General features: G+C 42.4%; 1 protein-coding gene across 1 annotated transcript in view; it reads right to left on the reverse strand.

The window, feature by feature from the left end:
- The window catches only part of LOC112102551 (NAD(P) transhydrogenase, mitochondrial-like), a 73,661-nt gene extending 58,464 nt beyond the window's left edge, over window positions 1-15,197 (reverse strand). Inside the window, exons 1-2 of the mRNA XM_024193910.2 lie at window positions 15,106-15,197; window positions 11,069-11,265 (exon numbers count right to left, since the gene is read on the reverse strand). Of these exons, the coding sequence (XP_024049678.1) occupies window positions 11,069-11,207 (139 nt within the window). The 5' untranslated portion in view covers window positions 11,208-11,265; window positions 15,106-15,197. The remainder of the gene's footprint in view (window positions 1-11,068; window positions 11,266-15,105) is intronic.
- Window positions 15,198-15,898: the final 701 nt, after the last annotated feature.

Raw genomic sequence — 15,898 nt, forward strand, 5'->3', positions numbered from 1 at the left:
CCCCCCCCCCCCCCCCCCCCCGGAGCGCTGCTTTACCGCGTTATATCTGAATTTGTGTTATATCGGGTCGTGTTATATCGGGGTAGAGGTGTATAGCTTTTCCTTTTTTAAACACCTATATTGTTGTACCCTGATCCTGAGTCTGATTTACCATTTTATTTAATTCTGAGCCCTAACTCTTTTTTTATTTATATAATCTTTTCTATTCAAACATAACAATATTTAACATCTTTTCCTGTTCTCTTATTCCGTTTCCCTCACTCCTCCCTCTGCATTCCCGTACTGTCGCCTCTAGTTGTCCCCTCTAGTTGTGGGAGCCCAGGCTCTCCTTACTTCTTCCACAGGCATGTTAATACCCTGCTGAAGGTGGGTTGGGTTTCTTTTGGGTATTTTTATTCTTAAGAACTAAGCCTTATTTAATCTTATCAAACCGCCTGATAATATTGGGCATTGTGAGATTATTATACCATCTCTGAGTTTACTTAGTCTTCAATTTTTCCACCATAGATGACCATTCTCGAGTTAATATGAATTTTGAAATGACTGTGACAACTCTAAAGTGAAACTTACTTCAATAGGGGAAATCTTGCTTTTCTGCTATTTCCTTAATAATTTTGTTTATAATATAAATCACAACTTTAAATTAACCATAATGTTATCCCCATTAAGTATACCATATCCAAATAGTCAAAATATCCTGGGTAATATAAGCCCAGCTTTCATTTGACTAAACATCTTCATCATTATGACCACATGGATATAATATCCATTATTTATTGTAATGTCTTAGTTTCTAAACGCTGTCATGTCTCTCTCATCTTGCTGCATCTTTTTGAGCTGTTCTGGCTGTCTTTGATCTCACTGATACTCAGTGGTTTCTTGGTGACCTGTAGAACCAATGCCTTTGATCCCCTTCAGATTGTTCTTGAGCAGATTTGCCTGTTCCCATGTCCATAAGTACCTGTTTTACTTCTTTGCATCTGAAATAGACATATATCTGTCCTTCCATTTAAAGGTCAGTCTAAATGAAGCCCCCATTTGTATCGTATATTGTTCTTGCTAAGAATTGTGGTTATGTGCTATAGCTCTCTTCACTTTCTAAGGGTTGAGGTTGTCACATCTGGGAAAATTTGTAAGAATCATAAGTGGTTCCGCTCTTTCCCTCATTGCCCTCAGTATTTTATCCTTGTCTTGACAGTAGTGTAAGTGGACAATCACATCTCTTGTTCCGGAGCCTGCTTGGGGCATGGGGAAAAGGGATCTGTCAGCCTTCTCAGTATGAATGTGACATTTATTGCCCAGTTTTAATGTGTCATGGCAAATATCATCCAATGTGTTCAGCAGCTTCCTTCCTTCAGTCCCCCCTGGAAAAACCTTTAATCCTCATGTTATTCCTATATTCTCTATTTTCCCTGTCCTCCACCATTAATTCTATTTCTTTTTCTCTTTTTTCCCCAATTATTTAGATTCTTTCATCTAGGTTGGTAATGCTGTGTGATTGCTCATTTATTCCATTTTCCACATCTGATATTTTCCCATTAACCTCATTAATTTCATTTTCCATATTTTTAATGCAAGTCTGGATCTCTTCCCTCATCTTCTTATTGACCTTTTTGATTTCTAACAGCAGGTCCCTCAGGTCAGCCTTAGTGACTGGAGCGTCTCCACCTGCCTCCATAGTTTGTTTGCTGGAGGCAGAGTTACTCTTTCATGGCCTTGTTGTTGTTTCTGGGGGGAACAGATCTTTGTACTGGATGATTTCTTTCATTTCCCAGACATCTAAATCTTCTCTTCCTCCTTGCCTGTTGCTCCTCTCGCAAGATGACTGCTACCACATTTCTCTTTTGTTTGCTTGACCTTTCCAATGACTGCTGCTACACTTCCTCACCCAGCCACAATAGTACAATCGTAATTATTATTTTTTAATCTTGTTGCACTCACACACTGTCTTTTTGCAGGCTAATGAGGGTCCAGTTCAAGATCTCCAAGCTTGCAGAGTCATTTTTAATATGTTCTGCGAGCTGATGGCACTGGATTTTGTTGCTGGGTTTTCTCCTCACCAAGGTATTGAACCCAGCCTTGGTTGCTGCTAGCTTCAGCTGGCAGAAGGGTTACACAGCAATGGAGCTGTGTAAGGAGGAACTCGAGCGGTACACAGACCTGACTGTGCCAGGATAACAATTGCAGGAAAATAAAACTTTTACTTTACCTTATTGGGGAAGAAGGCAGAGAGGTCTGCAGCACTTTGAATCAAAGGACTGGCTGGGGTTAAGATAATTGCAGATGATATCCTCATTGTAGGTGAAGGGAGTAATGATACAGAAGCTGAATGCATGTTAAATAGAATAGATGGAACTTTCTTAAACCCTGTGCATTGCTCTGTCCATGTGACTGCATTGCTTCCAGGCCAACTCTTCACATTTCCTATTTTTCTGGTGTCCTCTCTCAATAACAGTCTCTCCAGTGAACATGGGCCCTCCGATTCCAGTTCCACTGATCACAAGATACATGCTGCCCACTTTCCTCCTGAGGTGGAGTGGGTATGACTGGTTCTGAAGGCTCATCTTTCTTTCGCAGAACTTCAGGCAACTTATTTTAAAGGTGGCCAGTGTATACTGGCAGTGAAACAATCTGAGCAGTTTTCCAATAACCCTTATGAATTCGTCTTTTGATGTCAGTTTGGTAATTAATTTAATGTATGTTTCACTGTGTATCATACCATCTGAATGAGATTCGGGGCTGATAACCTGTGGATCTCACCAGAGCAGCCTACAAATCACAATTTATTATTTTTCTTTCCTTTTGGTTGAATTCTACCATGATAAAAGTGATTATATTGCTCTCTTAATGCATTGTTCTGTTGTATTTCTAAAAAAATGCTACCTAATTCTTCTCCTAGATATCAAAGTCATACGTTCTCTGTCAGGGGTTTTAGATTCTATTAGCAATTTAAAATGAAATATAGTACCAGAAAGTATTGTTACCACATGAATACTTTCTGTGCTTGGGTACTTTTCTCCTGCTCCACTGGATCCTACCACAGCCAAGATGATCGTCTAAAATGGCAGATTAAACATGGCACTAGGATCCAGGATTTTCTCAGTTTTAATCCCAGCCTGCCACTCATTGCATAGCCCTAGCAAAGACATTAACTTCGGTGTTTTAATTTCTCTATCTGTAAAACAGGGATAATATGGCTTACCTAATAAGGGTGTTCTGAGGATGAGATGCTTTGGAAATGTAAAGCACTAAGCAGAGATGGGTCCAACTCACAAAGTGGAGATTAGTGACAAACTGCTCTAGAGTTTGGGTTGTTCAGATGTGGGGCTGAATTCTGTTCTTTTGTCAGCCTAAATCTGGAGCAAATCCATTAACTTCAGGACATTTCTGTAAAACAGATTCTCGCTCCCCAGGTTATGGTTCAAGCTAGTCTCTGGTGTCAGTAATTATAGACCACATTCTCAAGCCTATATGAGTAAAGTTACGTGCCTAAATAATTAATTATGAGTCTAAATAGCAATTTAAGTGCCCCACAGAGGTAAAAGCCTGGGACATCAAAGTCCGAAAATATGGCTATAGGTAACTGACCATCTCTGTCCCGTTTTGGCCTAATGGACTTCAAGTTTCATATTTTAGGTGTCTAGAGTTAGAGTTTTTTGGAGAGGAGGAGGTGGTGGCAGTAAGTGGGGCTTAAATATTGGGAATTCTAAGGCACATAGCACCAAGAAATGAGATTGTGAAGAGGAGGTTACTCACCCTGTGCAGTAACTGAGGTTCTTCGAGATGAGTGTCCCTGTGGGTGCTCCACTCCAGGTGTTGGTGCGTCCCTGCGCCTTAGCTTGGAGATTTTTACAGCAGTACTTGTGCCGGTCGCGCACACGCAGAGCCTGCCTCTCCCCCCCCCCCCCCCGCCGCCGCCTGCCCCACTCTGAGTATACCTTATAGTTCGCGTGCACGACCGGTCTCCTCAGTTCCTTCTCTACAACGGAGGCTACCCCAACTCCGAAGTAGAGGGGAGGAGGGTGGGTAGTGGAGCACCCACAGGAACACATCTCAAAAAACGCCAGTTACTGGACAGGGTGAGTAACCTCCTCTTCTTCTTCTTCTTCGAGAGGTGTCCCTGTGGGTGCTCTACTCCAGGTAACTTAAAAGCAGTGTATCTCAAGGAGGTAGGGACTTCAGATTTGGTAGGAATGCAGTAGATAATACAGCTCTGTCTTTACATGCCCTGGATTTCAACTTGCTGCAGTGGGCACATTTTTGGGGGATGTGGGACTCCCCCAAACATTTTATACATTTAGAGTGGCCATCTGAAAGAGGGATGGCATCATTACAATTAGAGCAGCGCTTAAAACCTAGAGAGCCAGGCATGTCGGAAGCGGCTGCGCTGACAGGAACAAAAAGGTTTTTTGGGGGGGTTTTTGTTTATTTTTTTGTTTTGAAGAGAAGAGAAGAGAAGAGGGTACCTAACTAATACCGGTAAGCTAAACTAAGAGGGGAAAAAGTTGAACAAGGGAGAGAAGAAATTCTCTAATGAGTCTGCTGAGCTCCATCTCAGGCCGGGGACTGTAGAGAAGGAACAGAGGAGACCAGTCGCACCAGGGCCGGCTTTAGCAAGAGTGGGGCCCGATTCCTGGGGGCGGGGCTTGTGTGCCGGAGCCGAGCCGAGCCGCGGGGGCCGGGCTGGGCCGGAGCCAAGCCGAGGGGGCCGGGCCAGAGCCGAGCCGAGCCGAGCCGGGGGGGCCGGGCCGGGCCGGAGCCGAGCCGAGCCGGGGGGCCAGACCCGAGACAGACCCGAGCCGAGGGGGCTGGGCCGGGCCAGACCCAAGCTGAGCCGCAGGGGCCAGAGCCCCTGGGGCCGGGCCGGGGCGCTCGTCCGGAACCGGGGCCGGAGTGAGCTGCTCAGCCGGGGCTGGACTGGGCTGCGCCGTGCCTCCCCAGAGCCCTTCTCGCGCCCCCCGCCACCCCAGCTTACCTGGTGCTGCCTGCCTGCCTGCCCGCCCCTGCTTCTTTTCAGACTTCCCGCGAACCTCTGATTCGCGGGAAGCAGGGGAGGGGGAGGAGCAGGGGGCGGAGCGTTCAGGGGAGGGGAGGAGGGGGAAGTGAGCTGGGGGCGGGGTGGAGAGCTGCGGCGCAGGGCCCTCTTAGTGCGGGGCCCGATTCAGCCGAATCGGCTGAATCGGCCTAAAGCCGGCCCTGGGTCGCGCACACGTACTATTAAGGTACACTCAGAGCGGGGGGGCAGGCTCTGCCTGTGCGCGACCAGTACGAGTACTGCTGTAAAAATCTCCGAGCGAAGGTGAAGGGACGCACCAACACCTGGAGTGGAGCACCCACAGGGACATCCTTTGAAGAAGAACCTAATTTTCCACTGCTCTGCACCTTGTGTGGGCATTTACAGCTGTGCAAAGCAGTAGGGGTAAAATGCTAACAAATGAGAACAATCATGTTTTCACAATCACTATACAAAGGTATCAGTGCCTGCACAAGGTCCTGGCCAATGGGGAATGAGGTACGACTTCACTACTGGTTCAAGTATTAGCTTATGAACTGACTGATTCCAGATCACATATCTGGGCTAAGAGAAATGGGAATCTGGAGAATTTCACACCAAGATCAACATTTCAGGACATGGATATTATTTGTACACACAGTACACAGAAGAATAAAGAGCATATATTCACCTTCCGGGGGAAAAAAAGCAAACAAACTACTCTTTGTGTCCAGAAAGAGTGTCTTTGTGACACCCTACTTCCCCACCCATGAGGAAGCTGCTTTTGCTGTGAAATGTTGAGGGGCTTTTACAGCTCAACTCACTGGCATTTTTTTTTCCGTGTGTAAATAAAATACAAGTGAAAGAGAAGGAAGCATTTTCCTACGTAAACTGGCTGGCCATCTGCATACATTTGATCTTTTATTCTTCTATGAATCCTGGAAGTTGCTGGCAAAGACAGTCATGGGGATTTTTGTTCTCTTTTGGTTGTCTAATGAATGTTATTTGTTTTTAAATTTCTCCTATTGCAAATTCCTATTTAAAACAACAGATTAAAGGCTTTGTGGAAATAGATGGATTTGCAACAAATTAAAAGTTTCTGGGTGAAGATAAAAGGGGTAAAAATAGGGTTGACATCATGGAAGGGTTCTACTATAGCCTACCAAATCAGGAAGTGGAGGTGGATGAGGCATTTTTAGAACAAACAATCGAAGTATCCAAAACACAAAACCTGATGATAATGGGGGCTTAATTACCCAGACATCTGTTGGTAAAGTAAGAACATAAGAACATAAGAACGGCCGTACCAGGTCAGACCAAAGGTCCATCTAGCCCAGTATCCTGTCTACCGACAGTGGCCAATGCCAGGTGCCCCAGAGGGAGTGGACCAACAGGCAATGATCAAGCGATCTCTCTCCTGCCATCCATCTCCATCCTCTGACAAACAGAGGCTAGGGACACCATTCCTTACCCATCCTGGCTAATAGCCATTAATGGACTTAACCACCATGAATTTATCCAGTTCTCCTTTAAACGCTGTTATAGTCCTAGCCTTCACAACCTCCTCAGGTAAGGAGTTCCACAAGTTGACTGTGCGCTGCGTGAAGAAGAACTTCCTTGTATTTGTTTTAAATCTGCTGCCTATTAATTTCATTTGGTGACCCCAAGTTCTTGTAATACAGTAAAACACAAAGTTTCCAGTAAGCTCTTGGAATGTATTGGGGACAATGTTTTGTTTCAGAAAGTTGAAGTAACTGGGGGACAGCCATTTTAAACTTGATTCTGACCAGCAGGAAGGAATTGGTAGAGAATCTGAAGGTGAAAGGCAATTTGGGTGAAAGTGACCATGACATGACAGATTCTAAGGAAAGGAAGGAGTGACAGCAGCATTATAAGGACAAGGGATTTCACAAAAAGCAGGCTTTAATAAACGCAGAGGAGTGGTAGGTAAGATCTCACGGGAAGAAAATTTAAGGGAAAAAGGAGTTCAGGAGAGCTAGCAGTGTCTCAAGGAGACAGTACGAAAGGCACAACTGCAAACTATCCTGATGAGAAGGAAAGACAGGAAGAATAGTAAGAGGCTAAAATGGCTCCCTCAGGAGCTCTTTAGTGACCTAAAAATCAGAAAGAAATCCTACAAAAAGTGGAAACATGAATGAATTGCTAAGGATGAGTACAAAAGAATAGCAAAACCTTGTTGGAACAAAATCAGAAAGGCTAAGGCACAAAATGAGTTACACCTAGCCAGGGACATAAAAGACAATAATAAGAGGTTCTTTAAATACATTAGGAGCAAGAGAAAGACAAAGTAAAGTGTATGTGTTTTACTTAGCGGGGAAAGGAGAGCTAATGACTGATGACATCAAGATGGCTGAGGTGTTTAATGCCTACTTTGCTTCAATCTTCAATAAAAAGGTTAATAGTGACCAGATACTCAATATAATTAATATTAACAACAAGGGGGGAAGGAATGCAAGGCAAAATAGGAAAAGAACAGGTTAAAGAATATGTAGATAAATTAGGTGTATTCAAGTCAGAAGGGCCTGATGAAATTCATCGTAGGGTACTTAAGGAACTAGATGAAGCAATCTTGGAACTGTTAGCAATTATCTTTGAGAACTCACGGAGAACAGTTGAGGTCCCAGACAACTGGAGAAGGGCAAACACAGTACATATTTTTAAAAGGGGGAACAAAGAGGACTTGGGGAATTATAAACCAGTCAGCTTAACTTCAATACTTGGAAAGAACCTGGAACAAATGATCAAACAATCAGTTCAAAGCACTTAGAGGATAATAAGGGTTATAAGGAATAGCCAGCATGGATTTGTCAAAAACAAATCATGCCAAACCAACCCAATTTCCTTCCTTGACAGGATTACTGGCCTAGTGGATATCAGGGAAGACAGTAGATGTGACATCTTGATTTTACTAAGGCTGTTGATACAGTCCCACATGACATTGCCATAAGCAAACTAGGGAAATGTAGTCTAGATGAAATTACTATAAAGTGGGTGCAAAACTGGTTGAAATACCATACTTATATTAGTTATCAGTGGTTCATGGTCAAAATGGGAGCACGCATCTAGTGAGATTCTGCAGAATCAGTCTTGGGTGTGGTACTATTCAATATTTTCATTCATGACTTAAAAATTGCAGCTGACATGAAGCTGGGAGGGGGTTTCAAGCACTTCTGAGGACAAGATTAGAATTCAAAAGGGCCCTGACAAATTGGAGAATTGGTCTGAAATTAACAAGATGAAATTCAGTAAAGACAAATGCAAAGTACTACACTTAGGAAGGAAAAATCAAATGCACAACTACAAAATGGGGAATAACTGGCTAAGCACTAAAACTACTGAAAAGGATATGGGGAGGTATAGTGGATCATAAATTGAATGAATCAATGTGATGCTGTTGCGAAAAAGGCTAATATTCTTGGGTGTAATAAGAGGAGTGTTATGTAAGACATTGGAGGTAAAGTGTCCTGCTATACTCAGCACGGATAGGGCCTTCTCTGGAGTCCTGTGTCCAATTCTGGGCACCACAATTTAGGAAGGATGTGGATAATAAACTGGAGAGTCCACAGGAGATCAACTAAAATGATAAAAAGTTGAGAAAATCTGACCTTGAGGAAAGGTTAAAAAAAATTAGGCATGTTTAGTCCTGAGAAAAGAAAACAGGTGAGGAGGGCTTCAAATATGTTAAGGGCTATTATAAAAAGAGGACAGGGATCAATTGTTCTCCATGGCTCCTGAAGGTAGGACAAGCGGTTTTGGGCTTAATCTGCCTCAGTGGAGATTTAAGTAAGATATTAGGAAAAACTTTCTAACTATAATGGTAGTTAAGCTCTGAAATAGGCTTCCAAGGAAGGCTGTAGAATCCCCACTGTTGGAAGTTTTTAAGAACAGGCTGGACAAACATCTGTCAGGGATGGCCTAAGTTTACTTGGTCCTGCCTCAGTACCGGGGCCTGGACTTGACGACCTCTCAAGGTTCTTTCCAGCCCTACATTTCTATGATTCTATGAAAATACAATCATAGAGGAAAACAACTAAAATGGTACATAGTACAGGTGACCTCTGTATAGTATTTCTAATGCCTCTGCTGTCTACTTTACACAAGTACAGGTCAGGGATCTCCTACAGCTCTCTGGCACCATCTACCTCCTCGAGACTACATGGACGGTTCTTCATGTGGCCAGAGTTGGCGAGGAGGTAGCATGTGCATAGGTCAGCGAGTTGTGAATGGGGGATGTACCTTCTTCCTGCCAGCCCAACGGAGCTTAGTTTGAAGAGGTAACATAGCCTCACAGCCCCTCCAAACTAGATAACCCTCTTGATGGTAGACCTTGGGCAGGAAAGGGATGTCAGGAAACATAGTTCAAATGTGGCCAACAGGGCCCCCAACCGAATAATTTGGGGGAAATGTTTCCTCCACCTACACCTTTTCTGTCAGATATTTCCATGGGATGAGGTGATCTGACCCAGCCACATTAGTAGCAACACACATAAATACCTCCTGTATTAACTCACACCACCACACACAAGATCCAAGAATCTATGATTCCCATGAGAACCCTAATCTTCTTGAGAGAAGAAGAAAGTAGTGACTGTTCGATGACAGGCAGGAAGTTAATATTTCCTGTCCTGTTACATGTCTATTAGTCCAGTTCTTCAGCATTCCAGTTGTGGTTCACTTTTCGGTAGCACTGAGGCATCAAGAGTTGCCTCACCATTTCTGGAAATTGATCAGCATTTGGTAAAATTTCCCTGACATATCGTAAAATAAATACACACCAGCTTGCCTGCTACAAAGCAATGTAACAATAGCCCTAGATTACTAGATGGTTAAAACTGTTAAACTAGTTGCTTAAACCAAATCATTGCAAGGATCTCACTAGAAAGGATTCACCCTTTCTCTGTTACCTCAGTACTTTCTAATCAAGTCTTTTATTATAATGAACATGCTGGAGATTAATTTCATAATCTTATCATTAGGACCGTGAATTTGATTTCTGAAGGAATCTGTATAAATCCTGGTATTTGAATAAAGCCAAATAAACCAGAATCTCTCAATACTGGTGTATATGATTTCTTTACTGGTGTTTCCCTCTTCTGGGCCTGAAGAACATTGGAAATGGTAAACTGCCACACTTTCTCGACCATCCAGGAACTAGAATCCTATCAAAAGACCAGCCCTCCCACTGTTCCAGGCTCCTGAGGAACTCAACGTGCCTGTGGAAAAATATACATACAAATGGAGGTGTACAAATACAAACATGGAGCCTACACACACACACACGTGTGTGCACATTCCTTCTTCCCACCTCCCCCACAACTGTCTGCTGCAGATATTTATAAAAAGAGTTTTTTAATTATTGTTCAAGTCTTGATCCTGTGGCATTGACAGCAGTGGAGTTTTATCCCTAGGAGCAGGATTTAGCCCTTTGTCAACAGTGAGTCTTTCACTCTAAGGCCATGTACAGAGTCCTGTGCAATAGGAATAATACCCACTGGCTCCTTTACATCATTTTTAGCAATAACAGTACCTGGCAACTGGCCAGTGATAACTTAGAAAATCTTCACTGGGCAAGTCATTGGAAGTCCAGTGAGTTCAAAAATTAACCCAAATATTATTCTGTACAGTGGTCACTTAACTACAGTATTGGCAGTAGATGGATGAATTTCCACAATTTTAAAAAACGTTCTGAAGCTCAGTGAGCTCTTGAGCCTAAACTTACTTCTGCCTCATAATAGATCAAATTCTTCTCCCTTTCATACTGGTGTATGTCAATGTAGCTGAGGTCAGAGACTGACCCTGTATATTTATATTAATAAAAAATAGATCAACCTCTTTTCAAATTAAGGGCCAGTTCAACATCTGAGTGAATGAAATATAGTGTATTTTTACAAATGCAAATCATTGTAGAGATTTTTCTGTTATACATGACATTGACCTCCAGATGACCTCTGTAACAGAAAATAAGCCTCCACAACATTATGATCCATTTGAAAATAAAACTACAGCATTATGACAACAGCATTTACATACAGTCAAATCAAATACATATTGTACCTTTGGCTGTCTGTTGATTCCATAAGATTTGGAAAGTTCTAAAAGAACGTTGTCCGGTTGCTGGCTGCAGTGTGCTAGAATTTATACTGTGAAGCAAGGGCACTGAGCAACTGGTGATGCATCGCACTAGACCAGCCATCCCAGCAAATTCTGGGGACAGAACACTCCTCTGTGCCCTTGATGTTGGTCCAGTTGCCCTGTAGATATAAAAGTCATATTGAAACCAAGTTGCTTGATTAACCCGGCTCAAATCTGCATAGTTTTATGTTTAAAGGGGCAAGAAGAAAACTCAGCAATATTCCTTTAGTATTACTGTAGAATGACTGAGTACAAGGCCTTTGCATCAGGTGATGCATGTGGAATTGGAAGCTGATGACTTGCCTAGGCACTCTGCCAGGTCACTGAACCAGCCAGACTTGAGCTACATTCAAAATTACAAACAAATTGGGCAAAAGCTTGCACTAGATTGTCCTGACTTTTAATTCCGCAATCCAGTATAATTACTTTATTTCCAACAGGAGTTTACTCAGATTACTAAAAAAAAAAAAAATCTTACACCACCAGACCAGTATGTGCAAAGGAACAACCTGTTCATGCTGAAGTAGTTTCTGCTTTTCATTGAGGACTGCTCACTGATTGAATTTCTGAGACACATAATAGTGAAGTGAAGCAATGAGTTCCATACTCACACCACATAGCACTACATGAAAATAAAATCTCAATAATAGAAGTTAGAACATAGCTGGCAAAGGGTCCTTGCAGGACAGTCCATAGATCACTGCTGTCTCTTTAAAACTCATTTGCCTCCAAACACCAGTCTACTGACATCATGGCTGCACATGGTACACGTCATATATTACACTCACACATGTTCATCAGTCTTACACTGACATTTTTATCTGGGCCGTTTTAATCAGTTTAAAAGCAAATATCTTGGCTTTGTTTTACTTCATTTGGTAGCTGTCAGAAAGGAAAACAAACCCCAGGTACACAGTTCCTGCAAACAGTAACATTTGTAGGTGTCATTAGAATTCTATGCTGGGCAGACATAGAGGGGGGAAAAGAGTCAGGTTCAAAATGGGAAGTGCAGTTGGTGGTACGTTGCTAGAAACTCACAGCACACACCTACAATCCCAGAATTCCTAATCACCACAACATAACATTCAATATTCTATGTTTTCTGTCCCAAATGCTCCATCCCAGTCTCACCCTCGAACCTGACCCCAGATCTCTGGATGAGAGATTATGGGGAGGATGCTTTCCTTCATTGACGGTATGAGAGAGCATTGCTGGCCAACCCCAAGCAATCAAAAAATCACGAGTCAGCCCCAAAATCATGAGATTGACCTGAAAAAAAAAATCACAAGATTTTTTTCCAGAACAATACATTTTGGGTTCCTTTTATTTGCCTACTGGTTTGGGGGCCCTTGCGTGTCACATTTTCAAGCTTTTGTCTGCAGCCATGAGGGTTAGAACCTCTTTTTAAATAAAAGCTGAGATTCTCATGTATTTACATGACTTCTGGAGCTGAGGCTTTAAGGAAAAGAACAAATATTGTGCAACTTACAGTAAAATTGCTAGAGTTAGCAACACTGAATTCTCTGGGGATGAAAAAAAAGGAAGAACACCATTCCATCACAGCTCCCCCATCTGAATCGTGGCTTTACTTTAGACATCTACACTAGATTGACATGTGAGTAAATGCACCGAGCTTTACCTTTCTCACTCCAGCTCCAGAGTAATCATTCTCAACCAGCAAGCAATCTAGTCAATGCATCCCAAAACATAGCGCTAGGTTCTAAAGAATTTCAGTCCCTTTTCTTCTTATTGGACAATAGTTTTAGAGAAACATCCCCCTCCTCCCCCCAGGCCCTTTTTCATTCCACTTCAACAGGGTGCAGGGAAGTGAAGGGCCCTGTGTCTTTCAGTACTGATCTTTAATGCTGTTAAGATTGGGATATGGATGTGTTTCCATTATACGCTTCTGTTTCTCCAGTGGTTTACAGAGTTCAATCAGGCTGAAATTAAATTAAATTAAATTGTACAGGACATTAGTCCATAATGCAGGCCAGCAGCTTTCAGTAATGAAAAAAATATTGAAAGAAGTGGTTACTGTACAGTAATTACTACTTCTTGTACCACTAGCACATTCTGTATGCAATTACATGGAAAAATAATGTTAATTGTTAAGATTAATTAACCACATAACCCACACTCACCACCCTGAAAATTCAGAATTAAAAACTTAGCAGCTCCTTAAATGATAACTGCATTATGTTGGACCATTGGTTCACACACACACATACCATTAGGCAAATCTATTTTCCAAAGGTGGCCTAACTGTGTGGAGAGCTATATACATATGTCATAGACTAAGTGTAGTTCATTATCAAAATATATGGTTCCAAAATTTGGTTTTTGTTAAATTATACATAAATCATGTATTAAAGCTTATTTTTCACAATATCCTTCTTCTGAGGTCACTAAACAAGCAAAAAGACATTATAATTAGCAGCTATAACACTGATTCCATAAACCAGCACAATACATTACTTATTTCAAGATTTACAAATCAAAATCTTGGAGCTGAGCACACTGGAAATATAAATTGGCATCTTAATTTTATATCTTGGGCCCACCTCTGCTTAGTGCTTATACAGAGCTCTACATTTTCAAAGCACTATGAAAAACATTAACTGGTTAGTTCTCACAACACTTCTGCAGTAAGCATTATGTACATTTTACATGTGGGCTCACTGAGGCAGAGTTGCTAAGATACTTTGGATAAGGCCACAAAGAGAGACAGCACTAAAGCAGGGATTAGAATACAGGGTTTCCTGGCTTCCATCCCTTTACATCAGACCTCTTGACCCATGTTGAATCTCTGACTAAATTCATCTACCAAACTAACAGAATTTCTATTTCCTACTTATTTATCCTGGAAATAAACTTCCTCAGACAATCAGAACAAAGACCTATTTCTCCTTTTCCAGATACAAATAAATAAATAATAATTCTAATAATTATGGTTATTAATAATAATAATTACAAAAAACAACCAAAAAAAATTCCAACTGCTTATAGATAAGGGACAAATCCTGCACTGATAGGCCTCTTCATGCTTCACCCCTGTAGGGATAGGGAACTACTGACCTAGTAAGAATCTGCAAAACTCAGATTTGGCTCACAACACATTTGGTACCCACATATTACCTACATTCAGCTCTGCATGACAAAAAGAAAAATATTAATGTTCAGTCAAATTCAACTATAGATTTGGAATTTACCCTCCCCTACAATAGCATGATAACCAGACAACACTGATTCATATGGCTGAAGGAAATACAGCCTGAATCTTCTGAACGTTTGGGCAAAGCTTTTCGAAATGTTATCTGTTTAACACCAAGCTGCTGGATGTGGCAGAGTTAGTTACCTATTTTATGTTTATATTTTCAGCATAATGCTGATATCTGCAGTTCATCCTTACATGAAAACCCCCCAAAAAGTCTCCCACAACTGTTCTGTTGCAGCCTTAAGGTCTGTGGGAGATTTATAAGCCTATCTCGGATTAGTTTACAAGGCCTGATCATGATTTCCTTTACTGCAGGTTTGCACCATGCATTTCAGTGAGGGTTCTCCTGATTTGCACCAGCATAACGTGGATCCGACACAGGCCCAGTGTGTAGAAACCTTATATTCATGCCCTAGTAGATTGTACTGTGACCCCTGATTTTGAAAGGTAGGGCAGCCTTGCCACATCTCACTCACTGGGAAGGAGATTCCTTCATTTAGGGAGTAGTTTTAAAGACAGACAGACACACCTTGCTCTTGGCCTGAAGGATTTTGCTGTGTGTTTGAAGGCGACATTTAAAATCTCATTCGCACTGACACAGCAGTCCTGGCCTTTGAAGAAGGGCACCAGCAGGGGTAAGACCCTTTTTCCTCATGAAAAAAGAGTTGACAGTGATAATAGCAGAGCCTGGAAAGGCAAGTGGGACATGTTGAAGAAAGAAGAGGAAGACTAAGGTAAGACTAACCTGAGATTGGTGTCCTTAGGAGTGAGCTCTGCCCCCCATGAGATACAAAGGACAGGCCAGCAGGGAAGCTGACAGTCAGTCAGTGACCTTCACACCAGCAGCTCACTGGCTGTGGGCACAAGTACATTTGTATGGTCTATAAATAGGCACCATGTGATCTGAAGGCACGTTAAATTTGGCACTGGCAACATGAAGACTCTCACAGCAAAACACACAGGGGGTTCCTGGCAGCCTGCCTATAGCCCTGACATTTGCAAACCTTCCTGCAACAGTTGGAGACTGCAACCTGCAATAACTAACCTAACAGCCAGCCCCATAGCACTGTCCCAGTAAGCCCAGCAGGGGGCAGTAGGCTCAGGTGGTCCCTCTGCCCCAAGACCTAACTCCTTGGGAAAATAAAGACATTGTTTTGTGAGCTCCCTGCTCTGCCACCATGATGTTGGCTTGTAGCTGTTGTTTCGCTTTGCCTGTCTTGCCTCTTTTCCTTTTGTTCAACAGAGAGTCAACCTGTAAGACGCAATCAGACCTGGGGTTACAGTAAGGGGGAGTGGAAGTGGAGCTCCCTCTCCTTTCCCTGGCGTGGGGGAGCAGAGCGTCTCCCCATAGAAACCCTCCTTAGCAGTGGCAGGGAAAGCTCTTCCTCTTGTTTCACACTTGAATCACCAATCACACCGGCATTTTCTTTTGCAATAGATGTTGTGAGTGCTTTGAGGTTCTTCCAGCTGATATAAGATATAATGTTTTGTATCATTTCTGCAGAACATTCCTGTGTTTTTATAAGGGCAGCAACATT

This window comes from Terrapene carolina, unplaced genomic scaffold, assembly GCF_002925995.2.
Source record: "Terrapene carolina triunguis isolate 2854851 unplaced genomic scaffold, T_m_triunguis-2.0 Scaffold67, whole genome shotgun sequence".
Lineage (NCBI taxonomy): Eukaryota > Metazoa > Chordata > Testudines > Emydidae > Terrapene > Terrapene triunguis.